Source organism: Taudactylus pleione, unplaced genomic scaffold (assembly GCF_031769625.1).
Source record: "Taudactylus pleione unplaced genomic scaffold, aTauple2 ptg000201l, whole genome shotgun sequence".
NCBI classification, from domain to species: domain Eukaryota; kingdom Metazoa; phylum Chordata; class Amphibia; order Anura; family Myobatrachidae; genus Taudactylus; species Taudactylus pleione.
This window is the reverse complement of record NW_028284603.1, coordinates 41,960,701-41,981,917: the sequence shown is the minus strand read 5'-3', so window position 1 is coordinate 41,981,917 and position 21,217 is coordinate 41,960,701. Positions and strand designations below refer to the sequence as shown.

The 21,217-nt window shown below is 40.8% G+C and overlaps 1 protein-coding gene across 1 annotated transcript in view; it reads left to right on the top strand.

The window, feature by feature from the left end:
• The window catches only part of SLC24A3 (solute carrier family 24 member 3), a 489,239-nt gene that overhangs the window by 415,838 nt on the left and 52,184 nt on the right, over positions 1-21,217 (top strand). The window contains exons 8-9 of the mRNA XM_088477346.1: positions 14,085-14,110; positions 16,347-16,400. Coding sequence (XP_088333472.1) covers positions 14,085-14,110; positions 16,347-16,400 — 80 coding nt within the window. The remainder of the gene's footprint in view (positions 1-14,084; positions 14,111-16,346; positions 16,401-21,217) is intronic.

Here is a 21,217-nt window from a genome sequence, read left to right as displayed (position 1 = left end):
TGTCCTTTTTCTGCTCTGTTCCTGCGGATGACCGTTTTCTGCACTGTTGCTGCTGCTCTCCTTTTTCTGCACTGTTCCTGCTGCTGTCCTTTTTCTGCACTGTTGCTGCTGCTGTCCTTTTTCTGCACTGTTCCTGCTGCTCTCCTTTTTATGCACTGATTCCACCTGGACATCAGTTTTAATATTTTATATGCTTCACATTGATGAGAGAAAGAAAAAGGAGTTGGTTCCGGCGCTTCCTTAGGATCTGTGGATAGCATGGTGTTCCCCTCATGGGATAAAGAGAGAAAAGATATATATTGTGTAAACCCGTAAATATCAGCAAAGAAGAAATAGTGATGTAAGAATCGCACTCACCCTTTTTCGGTGAGAATGTAGCGTTGGACCTAATAATCACCGTGGTCCTACGGTGGTTGCCGATTGCAACAATGACGTCACAGATAGTTTCACTGGATATCTTCAAACGGTCAGAGAGAGAAAAACATAGAGAGCACTTCCACGGTGCAGATCAATTTGTTTCAGGAAACCAGATTGTAGCCAGTGCAGTATTGTGCTCACCTTTTATAAAGTATCATATGATCTTTGGACATTTATTTATTGTAAAAAAAAACGATGTCCGTCGGTATCTACCCAATCAGGGTTTTAATACGGTACAAAAGCTTGAAGTAATATTGGAGAAATAGATACGTAATGTTCCATAAAAAAATGTTAAATTAATTTTATTTCCTCAACAAAAATATTTTCCAGAAAGAGTATTTAAGATGTGTACATATATATAAAAAATGGTATTTGCAGATCATACATAAACATTTAAACACATCAAAATAGAATAAGAACATATATGACAGTAAAATACTAGAGAAACAGACAGCCTGAGGAAGCAGACGGAGGCTCTGCGAAACGCGTTGCTTGATATTCGGTACTCTCCTTTTTTTATTGCCCATTTTTATCACACATTTTATATTTTTTAAGAAATAATTTTAATACAAAATATTTTTATTTTTTAAACAATACGTATTTTATTGTCATATATTTTCTTATTCTATTTTGATGTGTTTAAATGGTTATGTATGACCTGCAAATACCATTTTTTTATATATATGCACACATCTTAAATACTCTTCCTGGAAAATATTTTTGTTGAGAAAATAAAATTAATGTTATTTTTTTTTTATGGAACATTACGTATCTATTTCTCCAATATTACTTTGAGCTTATGTACCGTATTAAAACCCTGATTGGGTAGACACCGACGGACATCGTTTTTTTTTTTAAAGAAATTAATGTCCAAAGATCATATACATTATAAAAGATGAGCACAATAGTGCATTGGCTATAATCTGGTTTCCTGAAACACATTGATCTGGAAGTGCTCTCTATGTGTTTCTCCCTCTGACTGTTTGAAGATATCCAGTGAAACTATCTGTGACATCATTGTTGCAATCGGCAACCACCGTAGGACCACGGTGATTATTAGGTCCAATGCTACACACTCACCGAAAAAGGGTGAGTGCGATTCTTACATCGCTATTTCTTATTTGCTAATATTTACGGGTTTACACTATATATATTTTTTCTCTCTTTATCCCATGAGGAGAACACCAAGATATCCATAGATCCTAAGGAAGCGCCGGAACCAACTCCTTTTTTTTTCTATCGTCTGTTTGAGGAGCTCTGTTGGAAAGCCCCTGCTGTTCATGGCTGCATCCCCAAATCTAACATTGATGATAGGCAAGATTACCCAGTTAGGGTTAGACTGTAAGCGTAGAGTTATAGTTAGGAGGTGGCATTGAAAATTAGCATTAGGAGCTGTGGCCAGGGCTGTCCATGCTACACACATCCAGTGAAGAGCTTTAACCCATTTGGCCATTTGCATGAGTGGTTTGTGACCAAATGAACCTCTGTCATTCACTTTGGAGCAGTTTTCTGATGATTGTCTGCTTTACTCTGTCAGTCCCTCCATTGGCTGCCGGTTTTCTACAGTATTCAATATAAAATACTTTTACTTACACATAAGGCTATTAACCAAACCACACCAACATACATCTCTTCACTCATTTCAAAATATCTCCCAACCCGACCTCTCTCGCTCAGCACAAGTTCTGCGTCTTTCATCCCCACACATTACTTGCTCCCACTCACGGTTACAGGACTTTCTTCGGGCTGCACCCACTCTTTGGAATGCCTTACCACGCACAATAATACTTTCCTCTAGTCTCCAATCCTTCAAGCGTTCCCTGAAAACTCACCTCTTCAGTCAAGCTTATCAGATTCCAGAACCGCACAAATAACCTTCATAGCTTCCATATCTAATTAAATCCCCTTTCACAGCCACACATAACCTCACACATTGCCTTTCTTTCACATCCTCCTGATATTTGGCCAACATTCATGTGTGACTGGATCAGGCAGCCCACCAAGAAACGCTCCATTCTGGCTGGACCATAATTGCAATATATAGCACCTATCCTTGTGTATCAATGCCTATTTCCCTATAGATTGTAAGCTTACGAGCAGGGCCTTGCTACCTATATATCTGTGTGTTATTACCCAGTTTTGTTCTATTTATGTTTCCAATTGTAAAGCGCAACGAATATGCTGCGCTATATAAGAAACTGTTAATTAATAAATAAATGCTATCCACAATTCCTTGTTCTTTTAGTGCCACTGTTAAAACTGCTATTTCTTAGGTTTCATAAACTTCAGTGCCATCTGTATGCAATGTAAGAAAATAAATGAACATTTGCTTAAATTTAAAACAGCCGGCAGTGACAATAAAAATGCTGTTTTCCCAGGATAAATGCTTAACAATCTACATGGTATTTGAGTCTTGCATTAGGCTTTAGAGAAGCAGACTGATCACTTACTGTAGGTATGTTCATGTAAATTCTACAGAACGACCTGGCCTGTCCTGTGTTGCCCTCGCACAGACCATTCTCTGTCACATTGCCACCTTAAACCTGCTTAGCTGATTGAAATTTAAGTGCAGTTTACATTATCATAATTAACATAATCTCACGCTCATTATATAGTCAATCCAACAGCTGCATGAATGAGGCATGTTTCCTTTTTTTAATCTGTCTGCTAGATAAGGAAATTGTTGACTGCAAAATATCCTTATCGAGCAGTTGCAGCTGAAATGATTTGGCAAGCAACCAATACATTTATATGAACGGGATTTGGAGGATATTCTCTATGAATGATACATAATGGCTTTGCATTACATATGGGAAATGATGTGGAGATAATTGATTGTAAACAATACAGATACATAATTGAGTCAAATCCTTTTGTTACAGACGAGAGAAGGACAGCGGCTTTTAGCTCGCTTTCCATTTCTCTCTGTAATAATGGATTATATGGATTATTCTACATCTCTCAATGTGACACCTCCAGTGATTTACCAGATTTCCCTTCAGTTTGATTTGTTTTATAGCTTGTGTATTGTCTAATTTCTGCATGTTTTATACCAGCTATCAGACAAATTGACTTGCATTACGCAAATGTGTAATATCAAGGTTTATTATTTTTGCCTATACCAGTTCCCCTCTTATACCACCTAAGCCATTGTATAGTACAAAAGGGGGCTCCTCACACGTACCCTACTTTACCTTACTGCACCACAGTTCACATCTCTGCAGGACTGATGTCATCCAATCTCCTTCATTAGAAGACCAAGGGCTAATTGTAATACTGAGCAGCACCCCCAAGCCACCCCCCTGATTTTTACTATAAGAGAGTGGACAGTTTATATTAAGGAGGGGGTTGTTCAAAAGTGTTAGTGTCTGTATATTGTTAGATGAAGCCACAATTCATAAACCTTATTCCCTCTAGACTAGCACACAGCGGCACAGAGGTTACCGTTACTGCTCTGTTCTTGTGTTTGAGTGGGTTTAATACCTATAGTGTCTGATCTTCTTTGTTACATGACTGTGCGCTTGCTTCTGCATACATTTATTTGCCTATAACAGGGCTCAACAAATTGTTTGAAAATCTAGGAGCCGGCTTAAAATTTTAGGAACCATAATATTGTCCTAAACCAAAATATATGAAACTATCTATAGAACAACACTCATGCCCCTTCAATGCCCCTTAGGCTTTCCAACATGCCATCAGATCCTGATATATGGTGCCTAAATTTACATAGTATGCCACACCAAAGTCCAGTCTCCCCAATACATAGTATGCCACACCACAGTCCCCCCAATACATAGTATGCCACACCACAGTCCCCCCAATACATAGTATGCCACACCACAGTCCCCCCAATACATAGTATGCCACACCACAGTGCATCCAATACATAGGCCCAGATTCATCAATGAGTGATATACTTGTTATCACTTGTTACTAATCTTGAATGGTGCTCCAACCAATCAGCTTCTAATTGTCTTTAATCACATTGGTCTGGACCTTAGTATGCCACACCACAAAGCCCCCAATGCATAGTATGCCACACCACAGTGCCTCTATTACATAATATGCCCCACCACTAAGAATCCAATACATTGCAGTGTGAAGAGGTAAAAAAAGGCTGTGCAGCAGGGGGGGGGGGGGGGGTTGCAGTGTGAAGTAGTGAAAAAAAAAGGCTGGGCAGCAGGGCAGAGACTGGATTTAATGACTGCGGGGGTTGAGGTGGTGGGAAAAAAGGCTAGGCAGCAGGCCAACAGGAATGGGGGGGGGGGGCAAAGCATATTCTTGCACCTGGGCCCACCACTCTTTAGTTCTGCCACTGACCCAGTGCCTCCAATGCATAGTATGCCACACCACAGTGTATCCAATATACATAATATACATAATATGCCCCACCACTAAGCTCCCAATACATAGTATGCCACACCACAGTGCCTCCAATACATAATATGCCCCACCACTAAGTCCCTGATACATAGTATGCCACACCACAGTGCCTCCAATACATAATATGCCCCACCACTAAGCCCCAAATATATAGTATGCCATACCACAGTGCCTCCAATACATAATATGCCCCACCACTAAGCCCCTAATACATAATATGCCATACCACAGTGCCTCCAATACATAAAATTCCACAGTGCATCTAATACATAGTATGCCACACCACAGTGCCTCCAATAATAAAATGCCACAGTGCATCTAATACATAGTATGTCACACCACAGTGCCTCCAATACATAGTATATCACACAACAGTACCTCCAATAAATAAAATGCCACAGTGCTTCTAATATATAGTATGCCACACCACAGTGCCTCCATTACATAATATGCCACACCACTGTGCACCCAAAATGTGGTAATGTGTATAATTTAAATTAATGTGTACAGAGAGGCAAGGCTGCTGTCCCTGCATCTCCTGCCTGGGCCGGGATCTGTGACCAGAAGAATGAACTGGCTGGGTCACGCTGACTCTTCATAGGTGTGCAAGTACCTGACTTATTTGTAGCTGGGCAACTGCCGGAACACCGGGGAGGAGTTGATGTGGAGCTCATCCTGTTGAAGGTGTTTTGCATGATCTATCAAGGAGTCTTGGGAGCTGGTCTCATTCAGCAGCCCTGACCCGTTCTGCCCTCAGGAACGCCTCCATTTGTCAGCCCCCACCTACAAAACGGGGCGAGCTGGCAATCAACATCGACAGCCGCCCCATTTGTAGCGAGCCCCGGAGCGAGTGAATTTTTCACTCGCTACGGGGCTTGCGCAATGCACAACCATCGACCCCCTTGCGAGCGCATAGCGCTTGTGAGCGGGTCTGATTGGGACCCTATGCGTCTCTGCAAATTTCGCCAAATGGGTGAGTTTTCACTCACCTACTTCGGCACACTGACTATTAGTAAATGCCACTGTAATCACTTCCTGCTTCACCACAAACAGTGAGGCAGGAGTGGCTTTCCTGATTACTTCATTATCATAAAGATTACGGAACGACATTATGGTGCATTCCACCAGAAAAATAGGATGTATTTTAAATGTCCGACATGTAAATGGCATTACCCAGATGTTTATTGTCTATAGAAAGTCTCTATAAGTGCTTCACAGGCATCTTATTCTGTACTATGTAGTACTAAAAGGGATGAAACCAGCTTTCAGTAGGTGAAAGTTCTATGTCAGCATAAACCCTGTTGGTAAAGCATTGACCTACTTGGCTGCTATGTAAACAGTCCATATTAAATAAAGAGTGGCTTATGCTGGGTACACCCTAGATAATGTGTACCTGGACGATATGGCTGCCGAAGGGCCGATATATATCGTATCTGCGGTACATATCAAAACAATGTAATGAAGGACAGAACGATCCCTCGTTCCATCCTTTATAACCTTGCACTGTGTCGCATGCAATATCGTCTGTTTGGCCATGCAGCACGGCTGACTGGAAGATATCGCACATTAGGTGTACACACTGAGCCATCCGGCTGATGTGACGGTCCGATTCGGCTGGAAACGACATATCGGGCCGACATCACTCCAGTGTGTACCCAATTGTACTCTCCAAGGGGCATATTTATTATTATATATGCGGCCAACCTCCAATTATAAGGATTTCTTATTGCCAAAATTTGCTGAATAAGAAATCCTTATTTGCCGAAATGTATTATTACTGAGTCGCTGGGACAGGGGCTCTGACAGTAGAAGTAAAGTGATCGCATCCACTATGGGGAAATGGAAAAAGCTATGGGGGCCCCTTCTTCTGTGGGAAATGGAGGGACACAGCACATGTCTGAGATATCTGCTGTGCTCCCTCCATGGTACATCCAGGGAATCCTTAATATTTGTGGGTATTAGATAAATAGGCCGCCAAATCATGAACAAGGCAACTTAGAATATCCACTTACTGATTTATATTCATTATGTTTTTGACACTGACAACAATACTCAAACATATATGGTGACAAAATATAAGATACCTCTTTCTGCTATAGTATTAATTCTAGTGTTAGCTACATGCATTTAGCTGGACAAACATATGTCTCTCAGCACCTGGCATGGTCTAGTTTATTCCATAACACTAAGCCCCCAGACCCAGAATTTTTGAAGTTCATGATAATGGAAAAAGGAAATCCCAGATCACTCATAAACCAAATGTCTTTACATTTTTCCTAAATATAAAGTTTATATGGGGGTTTAGGCAAATTAAAAGAATCTGCTAAATTGACATTGTAAACCAGAGTTGCGCTTATTACTTTTGTGTGGGTGACTGTGAAAGGCCATTACTATTGGAACAGTCTTGTGAATCCAAACTTTCGCATTCCATCCCTACTGTTTTGTTAGTGTTATTATACATTTATAAGGCTTTATTCCAGCAGATGCGGTATTTGTATCTGAACCATCTGTTTACAGGTCTGGTTTTCAACAACTCCCACAATCCAGGAAATGAATAAGTAAAGGGTGATAATTATGAAAGGTCTAGTCCAACTTCAACTCAAAAACTAGAGCTGACCAATTTATTTACAGAAAATTACTTTTTTCCCTCTACTAACATCTGAAAACAATCCCTTTATAGAAGGGTACATGCAACTACATGCACTGTATGTGCAACATATTGCACACACAGGAGGCTATTATGAAGTATACTGAGAATGCACTGCATCGCATCTTGGATAGCATTTTACAGTGCACCTACTGTAGGTGGCCCCCACATTTCTCTTACAGGGGACATGACCATGAGCCTTGGGGAACTCCAACATTTGTGTGATTGAGGCACATGGTGGGTCCAAAGCTGCTTTTGCACTTTGTAGAGGACATCTGGAGGTTTGTAGAGGACTTCCACTTTTTTATGATTTGTTTTTAAATAATAAATTAGGACAATTTTGCTGAATTTAAATATAAATGTCATTTGCATTTACCACTACCAGCTACAGTACACTGATAGATCTCTACTTCCATGGGGCAACAAGCATGAAGTCTATGAAGTCTTCTACTAAATTTTTAATCATAATAAAAAGTGAGTGTCAATGAGCCAGGAGAAATTCCAGGTTCTCCCCATCACTGGGGATTTACTAGTATGGGGACCCAGTACAGCTGTCTCGTGCTGCGCACATGACTGAGATTGGACATAGGCATGTGTATTTATACCCAAATGCTGAGTCATACTAAATGCAAGAACTTAGCACTCAGCTCCGCACTAGTAGCACATGTGCCAGGTATATGTAAGCTGGTCATACACTCAGATACACTTGTACATCCATAACACCCGAATGCTGAGTCATATTAATCACAAGATGGGCTCAGCTCCGCACCAGTAGCACATCCGCCAGGTATATGTAAATTCGACATACACTCCGATACACTTATGTTACATTCATAACACCCAAATGCTAAGTCATACTAATCGCAAGATGGGCTCAGCTCCGCACCAGTAGCACATCCACCAGGTATATGTAAATTGGACATCCGCTCAGAGGGGCTGATTCAGCATTGTACATATGTGCAATCCTAAATGCGGAATCCGTTCTGTGAGTTTGCAGAACAAGTCCTGCTTGATCGCACGCAGCCCCTTCTATGCCTCTGCCTGGGTGCGGGAAACGGCTGGTGTCCCGGAAATGGGGGCGTGTCCACCCCATTTCCTGGGAGTGGCAAGTCCAGGGGCTGTGTCCACAGACGCAGTTTTCCTGGCCTTGCAAGCCGGCCAGCCTGAGTAAGCTGAGGTTGCAGTGCTGGGTTCGCAAATGCAGCAGGTGTCATACACCTCCTGCTGCATTGCATATTAGCAAGAACGGAATTGCAAAGCTGCCTGTGTGCAGCTTTTGCAATTTTGTCCTAAGCTGAATCACTACCAGATACACTTATACACAGTGGCGGAACTCCCGGAGACAATGGAGTCATTTGCCGCCGGGCGCCAGCCCTGAAGGGGGCACATGGCTCCATTGTCATCCGGCCGCGTCGGGGCCACCTGCTGCTAAGAAACAGAGGAGCAGCTGAGGGCCGATCAGCAGCAGCATTCATTCTTCATGACCTGCTGCAGTGCTGCTGCCATAGTGGTGCTCTATGGTCGCGGACGTCACATAGCATGTGACCGCCACGACCCGCCTAAGCCTACCTGACAGAGGAGCCAGCCCAGGACTCGGAGACACCCCAGCACTTACCCTGCAGCGGGGCGGCTCAAAGATTTCCTCTCCGCCGGCTGATAGTAAGCACATCCAGGCTGCTGCTGCCTCCATACGCTGACCTGGTGTCAGCTGTTGCACAGCTCTGTATCTGCGGCCCCTGTTCCCAGGGCACAGGCTCAGGACACCCGCAGTCCCTGGTCACCTGCCTCCTCTCAGCCTGTGCTGCCCATCAGTGACCATTAGCCCGCACTCTGGAATGGTGTCTGAGGATATGGGACCAGCACAAACCAACCTCCCCCGTAGCTATGGACAGTAAGTAGTGCCCCCCCCCCCCCCATAGTCAAAGTGATAGCAAGCAACCACCCCCCGCAGTATGGCCATCTCCCCGTGTAGCATGCGCTGATCCTGGCCAGTGTCACCCCTCTCCCCTGCCCTGCTCTGCCCAATTTCACTCTCCAACTGAGCTCCATGGGGTGATTACTCTGGACAATGGTCTTCTGCTTATGAGGTTAACATGACCCAGCACACACAGAAAGATGGCAAAGATGGCACTCCGGCACTCTGGGTAAGTTTAACTAAAAAGAAATATGCTAATACTATGAATGTATATATACTGTATATATTCGCCAAGTCACTAGCTTTTATGTATGGATTTAGTTTCTTGTCTGATGCTCCACCTTCAGTTTTCTCCCTGTTATTCCCTTTTTCCTTGTGTCTCACCATGTTCTTCCCCCATTTCCTCCCGTCCCCTCTGTTCTTCCTCATTGTCTCCGACCCCTCTGTCTGTCCACATTTCCTCCTATTTCCCTCTGTCCATCACGCTTTCCTCCCGTTCACCTCTGTTCGTCCCCTTTTCTTCCCGTCTTGCACCATTTTTCCCTATTTCCTCCTGTCTCCTTCTTTGTCCCCCTCTCCCATGTATATATAAATATATACATAACATAATGTGATCTAGCAACACCTAAAGTAATAATAACTGTGCATACATATACAAAATACAAGTCATATTACTGTGTGTGTGTATATATATATATATATATATATATATACAGTATATTATAATGTGTGTATCTTGCTTCAGCGAAAACTACTCTAATATATGCACAGGATTGCTTATTGGAGGGGGGCCCCAAACCGGTATCGTGCCTAGGGCCCTGTGAGGTCTAACTCCGGCTCTGATCATAGATACTGCCAGCCCATGGCACAGCTGTCATGGGTATTAAGGTATTTTTAGTACAGACCTACTTTTACCAACATCTGTTTATAAGAATTGCTTCTAGTGCCACAAAAACTAAGTCACATCTCTGTTGTGGTATGTGCTGGATCGTTCTTTCTGTGTTATTACTATAGCTTTTTTACAACTTCAAATACCCATTGGAAATAAATAAAACAGCGGTAGTAGCCAATTTTATAATTTAGAGATCCCTATGTTTCTAGTTCTGTATTAATGAAACTACTTTATGATTTTTAAATGTGTAACTTTATATGATTACAGCAGTACCTTACCTGGAGAGAACTTAGGTACACACCACACGATGTGTGTACACAGCCATGGTACAATACATTGCGCCGTCCGTAATTGTTAGCCGATGTAGTGGACGACGGCACGATGTGTAGTTCAATGCTGCATTTTACAGCATGGTGTTGTTCATCGCATCTTCCCAAATGCTGTGCTGCCCCACAGAAGATGGGACGATGCAATGAACGAGCCCTGGGCATGCACGATTGGGATTACACAATATGCGATCCGCACGATATATCGTTCCGATCTGTGTCAGAACGATATATCGTGCAATGGATTGCATAGTGTGTACTTAAGGGGCAGAACTATGGGATACAAGGAAGGCGCCTGCCACCGGACTCCAGCACTGAAGGGGCACCTCCTCCATTGCTCACAATATATTCACCCCACTTAAGGCTATTTTATATTAGTGTTTTTGTGCATACTGTAGATAGATAGATAGATAGATAGATAGATAGATAGATAGATAGATAGATAGATAGATATGCACCATATTTATTTACCATTTTTTTTAAAGGAGGGGGGCACCAAATTATAACTTGCCTCCGGGCATCTGGGATGAACTTACGCCACTGCTTATACATCCATAACCCAAACCAAAGTTTTTTTAACATTCATTTTGATAGCAAAAAAGACATTAACTTTGAGATATATAAAACTTCTGTAATACAGGAGATATAATATTGTTTTTTTATATTTACGCCTACAAATATCATATAATATCTAAATAATAAACGAGAAATCATGTTTGCCTGTCCATCTATGCACGGCCAGAGTTTTGGACCTGGCTCAACCAAATTTGGTATGGTGGTGTAGCTTGACCAGGATTAGGTTCAAACTTTGTCAGGGCCACACACTGTCACACAATTGCTAAAAATGGGGACACTGTTAAATTACACAGGTTTCAGTGCTGGCTTCAGTGGAAATTGGCAGTCTGACAAAAACCTGTGAGTAAGGTATCATTTTAAACTTTCTGAGCAAACTTGATGACTCATGCAAGTTCTGTTCATATTATATCTAGAGCCTCTGTGTTTGCATGCAAGGGCTTAACTATAACTTTGTGACCACATAGCAAGAACTTAAAAGGGCCCCCCCCCAGAAGTAAAAAAACACCAAAAACATACATTTGCCCCCACACAGAGCCCATTCATGTTATGCCACACAGAGCCCATTCAGGTTATGCCACATAGCAGTACCCTTTATACTGTAGTAGTCCCACTTTTACATAATGCCACACAGTAATGCCCCTTACACTACACAGTAATGCCCCTTACACAATATACCACACAGTAATGCCACATAGCAGCTTTATATCACATAATATGCCACACAGATTTTGCCACATAGTAGTATTGTCCCATATAACACATTATTTCACACAATAGTAGTGCCCCTTACACATTATGCCCCCCCCCCACCAGCAACTCACCTCTCCATGTCCCACCAGCAGTCTCTCGCCTCCCCCTGTGTGCAATCAGCAGCCCGCAGGGGTGGATTTGGGGCCAGACCACCAGCTAATTACAGCTGGCGCACCAGCAGGCAGCGGCAGACATGGACAGACAGTGCCAGCGAGCCCTGATTGCCTTGCGACCAGCGACGCTGTATCTCCATGACTGCCTGCCAGTGTGCCATAGTAACATCTGACAAAAAGGTCTAAAAACACTGAAGCAGAAAACTTTGTAAAAACCAATACTTGTGTCATTCTCAAAACTTTTGGCCACGGCTTTAGAGAACCATCTCTTGCTATCCTATTCAAATGTATGTATAATAATGTTTTCTGGTAAATGGATTACATATATAAAGAATATATTGAAACAGTAAGATAATACTAAACATATATACATACATTTTCCTTGTTCCTATTAAACAGAGAATCGTGAACATATGGTGGATTTTCCACAAGTGTACGTGTTATTGATGCTCACAAAAGCTCAGGAATGATTTGTGTGTGTAAGACCTTTACTTTATTGCTCCTTCAGGGTGTTAGGACTTTTTCTAAGATCACATTCTGCCTCAAATGCTATAATTTCCAACACATTTCATCTGACTTCATTTTCTTTTAAATCTCCCCTGAAATAAGGAATGATCACGGCTGCAGCAATTGAACTTCCCTGAAGTGGTACAATAGTCCCATAAACCATGTCTATCTGAGACTGAATATAATCCTATTTTCTTGGCTAATAGATAATTAGATTCATTGGACCATGTAGGATACTTTGGTCCATTGCCAGAAATTGATAAATCAGAAGCTTAAGAAACTGAAGCAGCCCGTATGTTTTTGGTACCAGTTGTAAATGTTTCCTGCAGCAGTGATATTAATTCATTGATTTCAAATGTATGATCAGTGTCCTTCATCAAAGAAAGTATTTTCAAAATGTTCTTGCAATCTGACTTCTTAAATATGTAAATTGTCTCTTTGATGTGTTAAGGTGCCCATACATGGTTCGATATAGCAGCCGATCAGACGGATTGGTACGATATCGCTGCTATATCGTACCGTGTGTGGGCATACTATCGGCCAGTGTGTGCTCCCGTGGGATCGTACATTGCACCTCCAGATCTTACTGCATGTTCACTTGATATGGTGATGCGATGTACGATGCCATCAGCACTATGCGGGTGGTGGAGGGGGGTGCCGGTTTATCGGGCGGTTGGGCAGCGGATCGCTCCGTGTGTGGGGACTGCATGATATGTTGGCCATCGGATCGGCTGTCGTGTCCCAAGGTGCATATCGCACCGTGTATGGGGTAGCTTTATTCATACTGGCTAGCTACTGTAACAGAAGGGAAATAAAACAACTTTGCATTTTTAGTATTCTAGGAATAGTCTATTACTTAAGGTTTTGGGTTTATTTGCTACAGTAATATAACTGACCTACTCTAAAAGAGAGCTTTGTGGGAATTCTGTAGTTAGGTAAATGGTACTGGGGTGTCCTCTAGTGGCCACTGAAATACTGCAGCACATTGGAAATGTTTGGAATGACGATTTATTATATTTATTATATTTTATTTATTTAGCACACCTGGACAATCTGGGAGAAAGTTAAACGTACAATAAAAAAAGAGGGTTAAAGGAGATACGGGTGCCCAATTATTTTTTAATACAACTATATTTTGAATTAGATCAAAAGAATCCACTAACCTCCACCTGAGATGATTTATGTTGCCTCCCCTCATCTTCATTCTCAGGTACTAGATGACAACTGAGGCAACTCTAGAGCCAGGTAGATGAGCTTCACAAGTTGTCTGTCGTCTATATAGGTAGTTTCATCCAATAGGATGGGTGACACGTGCAACAGACAACCTCCAACCCCTGGGAAATTCCCCTAGCAGCAATGCCTGGAGAATTCACAAGACAGAGGTCTGGAAGTGTGATTCAGGCCACATTGTAAGAATGTCTTTTCTATAAACACTCTCTCACAAAACTGAAGGCAGCTGGCAGCTAAAAAAGAAAATATGAAAATGAAACTGCTTTGTACTGTATCTATGTATTTTCTGATTTATCCATACTAATTAACTTTTTTCTTCTCTTCACAGTTCATATACGATGAAAAAGTTTCCTGGTAAGTAAATAATCTTAGATCTTGCTACCTAAATTTGATAATGACACAATCAGATGGTAATTTAACATTAAAGTGTAATATTAGCTCATGTATTGTTATTAAAATATATAAAGACATTATTTAGTATGTATGGAAATATTATAATCAACCTAAGAGATACTGTATATATAGATATGGAAAATCATATTACATTATCACACTATTAAAAAGCTAGAGAAAACGTACAAAATTATTGTCTGAGCATTTGAATTTTGGCATTTAGCAATCTTTTAATATGCACGGTATGCCTACTGTATGGAGGATCTTCATTAGAGCCATTAGGAACCATCAGCCAGCTCCAGCTATGCCAAGTGTGGTAGAAGTTCCATTGATGTCCTGTAATATGTGTGACAGTAATTGTATTATTATTATTATTATTATTATTATTATTCATTATCCCAGCTGTAATGATTGTGCCCAGTAAAATGTCAGTGGTAAAACTAATAGGCAATAATAAGCCATTAGTAGTAGTAATAATATGCAAGCAGTATAAGTTTTCCCAATAATGTCACTAATAGTTGTAGTGACATTATTGGGCTAAACTTCAATATGCCAGTTGTAGTAGTGATGCCAATTCCCACAGCCAGTAATAATGCCTAGCAGTATATCAGCTTTAATAGTAGTGCCCATCAAAGTGCGAGCGATAACATAGTAATAATGTCTATTAACAAGCCACCAGTAATAGTGATGTTTATGTTGTAGCAGAGGCAACCCTGTGTGCAATAATTGTAATAAACCACTAGATTCAACACGTAGCCCCCAGTTTCTGCCATTATCTTCGCTGCTTGTTTCACCAGGCAGTAACACTACCTGCCAACTCTGACTGTCTTACTTCAGTTGACATGAAGTGAGGGTTGCTGTCAGTTGTCATGCAGTAAAGGTTGATATAATTTCAAATGCAGTAAGGGTTGACATCAGTTGACATGCAGTGAGGGTTGACATCAGTTGACATAACGTGAGGGTTGACATCAGTTGACATGCAGCAAGGGTTGACATCAGTTGACTTAAAGTGAGGGTTGACATCAGTTGACATGCAGCAAGGGTTGACATCAGTTGATATTAAGTGAGGGTTGACATCATACATAGGGGGAGGGAGCCCCTAGATTGCACACCCTAAGCACAATGTGAGGTGCTACCTGCTGAGACTTGTAGTGCTGCAAGCATAAAGAGACAAATGCAAGTGCACACTCTAACCATGCTGAACCTAATAATATAACTGCTAAATAGCATCAAAGAGGCTCTTTGCATAATAATGGCCATAATTATAGGCCTGCCCACCGCGTCCAGGTGACCTCTATCAGCCAGGTCCCTAACACTCCCATGGAACAAATATAGGGCACGTGACCCCCCAGGTCAACCCAGCAGAACCGCCCCATGGCATCACACTAGTGTGAGATTTAAAGTGAGGGTTAAAGGATAATAAAGAAAGCCTATGTGTTAAGTCCTAAATAAGGGTTGACATCAGTTGACATGCAGCGAGGGTTAAATCAGTTGACATGCGGCGAGGGTTGAATCAGTTGACATGCAGCGAGGGATGACATCAGTTGACATGCAGCGAGGGTTGAATCAGTTGACATGCGGCGAGGGTTGAATCAGTTGACATGCAGTGGGGGTTGAATCAGTTGGCATGCAGTGAGGGTTGAATCAGTTGACATGCAGCGAGGGTTGAATCAGTTGACATGCAGTGGGGGTTGAATCAGTTGACATGCAGTGAGGGATGACATCAGTTGACATGCAGTGAGGGATGACATCAGTTGACATGCAGTGAGGGTTGATATCAGTTGACATGAAGTAAAGGTTGACATAAAGTGAGGGTTACTGGCTTCTAATTTTGTTGCTCCCAGTGGCTGATAAGAAGTAGTATGTACCCAATGCCATTATAAGTGACATAGTTGCACTGGCTCCCACCTCTCATACATCCCTGAAATCCTACATTTGGAGCAGAGGGTTGTATTTAAAAAGTCGATTTTTGATGCTGTGAGCAGGAGAAGTACAGGAGGCCCGTATGTGGCATGTAGGTTGCTGGTTAGGTACCAGTGATCAATTAAGTAGGAGGTCAATGAATAGAAATCTACAGTGTTAAATTTGTTTGCATTGATATTAACAAAATGATGCCTTGATATGTTGGTCTTTTGTTTGGCGTTGAAATTGATATTAGCATCTAAAACAAATAACACATTCTTGTATCTCTTTAAAGGTGGGAGTCATTGATTTTGGTCTTGATGTATGCCGTTTACATTCTCATAATGAAGTAAGTTACAGTGTGGCTGTGATTGCTGCTAATTGTATTGTTAGCCATAATATTTCCCAACATGCACAACATAGTATTCTTAATACACAATTAAGTTAATGTATACTAACTAGGAATAATACATAAAGTATGACACCGCTCACAAAATTGTGATTTACTCTACCTATAATTAAAGGATGTACAGAAATAATACTAAATGTGAAAATAATAGTCGCTTTCTAGTGGTCTTCCTTTGTGACAGCTGGTTCATTTGAAAGTTATTGTTCAGTAGTAATGCCACGTTTGTGCTTTGAGTGGACAATAATTTGTCTTACCTAAGTAAATCAAGTAACATGGAATCACACTTTCCAATTAATACAGACATGGCCATATTTGGTGGCACCATTACAGCTCAGTGAAGCAATGCTTTACTCATCTTGAAAGGTGATGAAATTAAAAGCTATTGTCTAATGTATAACCACATGCATTTGGTATGTCATAGAATAAAGTAAATAAACTGTAAAAAGAGAAAAATTATTGCTTATTCTTCAAAGATGTTCTACAAGGGCCTGGACAGATTTGTTGGTACCCCTTAGAAATATAAACAATCTTCTAAAAAGTTTAAGCTGTTCCATGGGACTGTAACCAACCTCCCTGGATGTAGCCGCAAGAGGAAAATTGACCCCAGATTAAACAGAAGGATAGTGAGAATGGTTGGAAAAGAGCTAAGAAAAAACCCTAGGGGGTCTATATATCAAGCAGTGAAAAGTGTGGAGAAGTAGACCAGTGGAGAAGTTGCCCATAGCAACCAATCAGCTCCTACCATTTATTTTATAGACTGTACTTGATAAATGCTACTTCAAAGCTGATTGGTTGCTATGGACAACTTCTCCACTGGTCCACTTCTCCACACTGTTCACTGCTTTATAAATAGGCCCCCCTAGTGAGGTACAAGCTGGACTTCAAGGTCAAGGTATGTCAGTGCCTGATCTCCTCATCCAATACTTTTTGAGTGACAGTAGGCTCCATGGAAGAAGAAAATACATACAAAAGACAGACTATAATTCGCTAAAATGCATATTGTCGAGCCACAATGGTTCTGGGAGAATGTCCTTTGAACAGATGAGTCAAAACTGGATCTTTTCTGGCGTGTACCTACCATGAAACATGGAGGAGGCTCGGTTAGGTGTGCCTTGAATTTATGCAGAGCACAATGAAATCTCTAGACTGTCAAAGCATTCTGGAGCAAAACATACTGCCCATTATCAGATAGCTCTGTCTCAGTCATAGGTCTTGAGTCGTCTAACAGGATAATGACCCAAACCACACATCTAAAAGCATCCAAGGGTGGATAAGAACAAAACATTGGTCTATTCCGAAGTGGCCTTCTATGAACCCTGATCTGAATCTTATTGAACATCTATGGAAAGAGCTCAAACATGCAGTCTGGAGCAGGAAGAGTGGGCCAAACTATCTGTTAAAGATGTAGAAGTCTCATTGAGAGCTACAGAAATCACTGCATTGCAGTGATTGCCTTTAAATGTTGTGCCGTAAAATATAATTTAAATATTCTAAAATGAAATGCAGTCTGATTTATATTATTTATTTATTTTTTAAACACATTATTGAGACATTTCAAAAACATACAAAGTCGTCACAATAAGATACAAAATAAAATACATGAATTAGAAGGTGATACATAAACTATCCTGTTTACATTATGACTGAATAAGGGCGACATAACAATACAATGAGTGACAGCATTTGAATAAACAATGGAATGTCATATCTTAGAACTATAATTATGAGGGATGGGGGGGGAAGAAGGCTAAATAAAAAGCGGGGGGGGAGGGGGGGGGAGTTGATCCTGCAGAGAAAAATTTACGTAGCCAACAGTAACGTAGGGATAAATAGAAAATAATATGCGATAAATTCTTTTCATTATCGAAATTCATCAGAAATTATCAAGGGGGTAGAATTTCTATTACAAAATAAATATTAAATTATAAATATATATATATGTATAAAGGGTGAGGTTACAACAGAATATCCTTGTATGGACAAAAATAGGAGGAATCCCTACCAAGTGGTAGATTGAAAAGCTTTAACGATCTGAGATTGAGTGTTTACTGGTTCCCATTTTTTGTAAAAATGTTGGACACCCCGGGCTATATCTGAAAAAGTGTCTCTGCGATCTAAATAAATAAGATCTAAAAGGGCTGATTGTATTTCTCCAATTAACGGTACAGTGTTCTTAACCCATTTGCGAAGAAGATTCTTTTTCACTACCGTAACAATGATTGTAAAAGGGGAATGAGGTTATTAATATCAGATGTTGATCTCTATATGTCAAAATTGGCAAATAATAGCAGAATGGGATGGAGAGGTAGGCGAAGATGGAACCTATGGTTAATAAAATTTATGACCTTGTTCCAGTAGCGGTGGACTTTTGAACATGACCATATGCCATGGATAAAATCTGCGCGTAGAACATTGCGCTTTGAGCAATTACCAGAATGTTCAGGGAACATATGGTGCAATTGGAGTGGTGAGGCTCTATGTATGGTTTTTAGGTGAACCTCCTGTAGCGTCGAGGAGCCCAGCACTTTCAGAATTTGAGGGGTGGATAGGGGCTGCGAAGTCTGTTAGCTCATGCAGTTCTTTATACCAAGCTGAGGAAAGAGATTTCCAATGACATATAGGGTCTTGCACTATTAAATCAGGGTGTAGATACCTAATACAAAATGAATTAGAGGACAAGAAACATAATAATGAATGAAGTACGTCGGTATGAGAAGGACTCTTGAGTGTTGAGTCGAGGGTATTTACTAGATATAAAATGTCGTAATTGAAGATACCTAAAAAAAATGGGAATTGTGGATCTGAAATTTATCGCGCAGTTGTTGAAATGAAAACAGATGTCCTTCTGGGTCGAAGACATCTGATATGGCCTTAATTCCCTTACATTTCCATTGCAAAAACCAAGCATTGTGTATAGACGGCAAGAACTCAGGATTACCCCAGATAGTAATGTATCTCTGTTTTCTATTGTGCGCAAGCAGAATAGGTGTCTTTAAAGAAGATGTATTTTTGTATGCATGGGGGGATGGATGTCCTGCCGAGATGGAGAATAATTTATAAAACTCGTTTAGTCAGTCCGTCTGGACCAGGGGCCTTGAGAGTTTTTGCTACTTTTGCAACTTCTTCAGCGTTTACAGGGGCAAGCAATGAGGTGATCTGATCAGGCGTGATTTGGGGTTGGGAAAGATATGTTTTCATGTTATCCATATTTATATAATCTTGGGCGTATATGTCAGTTAGGAAGCACTTGAAAAATTCTGAAATATCACTCCCCTTACACGTCAATTCTCCCCTTGAATTTTTTAAGGCTGTAACTTCACTAGGAGGCCTGGTACCTCAAAGTAGGTTGGAAAGCAAGCGACCCGATCTGTTGTCATATTTGTGGAACAAATAACAACCTCTATTTACATGTTGATCACTTATTTGAGTAAGGCTACTATCATAATGGATTTTTGCTGAGTTATAGGCGTATATATTAGAGGGAGACGAACTAGACTTCATTGTCTCATATGTAGATGTTAAAGTTTGTTGGGACTTTATAAAGGTGGCTGCTAGCTCTTTTCTGAATTTAGATGTATATGAAATGATGGCGCCTCTAAGGGCTTTCTGAGACCCAAATTGAGAAAGAAAGAGAGGTGAGGGGTGGAGAAAAAGGTGTATTCCCCTATCTGTTGGGTGGTTTAATCTCCACACATCAGTCAGAGACAGTTGTTCACATATATAATGAATACCAACTTTATAGGAGCGGGCCGGGAAGGAAACTGTGGATTTCCTGTCCAAAGTCTTAGATGCCACTATGTTAAAATCACCTTCCAAAAGAATGAGATACCACATGGGGATATAGGTTGTTAATAGGATTTAGAGTATGAATTAGGGGCATAAACATTTGCGACAACATATTGATGACCCACAAGTGTAGCGTCAAGAAAAACAAGTCTGCTTTCTGGGTCTGCTGTAGTATGGTAGCTACACCCCTCGATTTAGAGGAGTATGATGCTGAAGCTAAAACCTTGTGCCTAAGCATCCCAAGTTTAGCATGCTCAGCTTCAGTAAGATGGGTTTCTTGTAGAAGAGAAACATCTGCATGAGCTTGTTCAGAAATATTAGTATACGTTTTCTTTTTACGGGGGAATTTACTCCCTTGACATTCCAAGAATATACCTTAATGATAGTCATAAGGCCAAAGGACAGAGAAGAGTGGCAGCGAGAGCCATATGATGGAGAAAGATAGAGGTAGCAGGAAAAGGGAGGGGAAATTAAGAATAAAAGGAAAGACGAAGGAAGAGAAATCAAGGCATGGCATGGAGTAATAAAATAATACAAAATAAAACAGAGAGAGTAAGGTAGGAAGAGAGGAAGAAGGGAAATAAGAAAGAAAATATGAGAAAGTGAAAAATGGCAAGTAAGACAACAATAACACATGCATATAAAACAGATCAAAACGTATAATAATAGTCACATTCGATCAACCTAGAAACAATGTGTAACTTTGGTACAGGAATAAATCAGGGTAGCTTGCCAAATGGAAATAATCTAAGAGCAAATATTAGAAAACATCACGAGTTATTAATTTACTCATACTTAGCTTACTTAATGGATATGTGAAACCTAAAGAAAATAAATGAACCACGGTGTCTTAATAAATATAAGCAATATAAAAGAGAAACAACGACATCAATAAGCAATATGAATTATTGAAAAGTAGAATAAGAGTTACTAAAACAATAGTGAGAAAACGTGAAACCAATAGTTAGGCA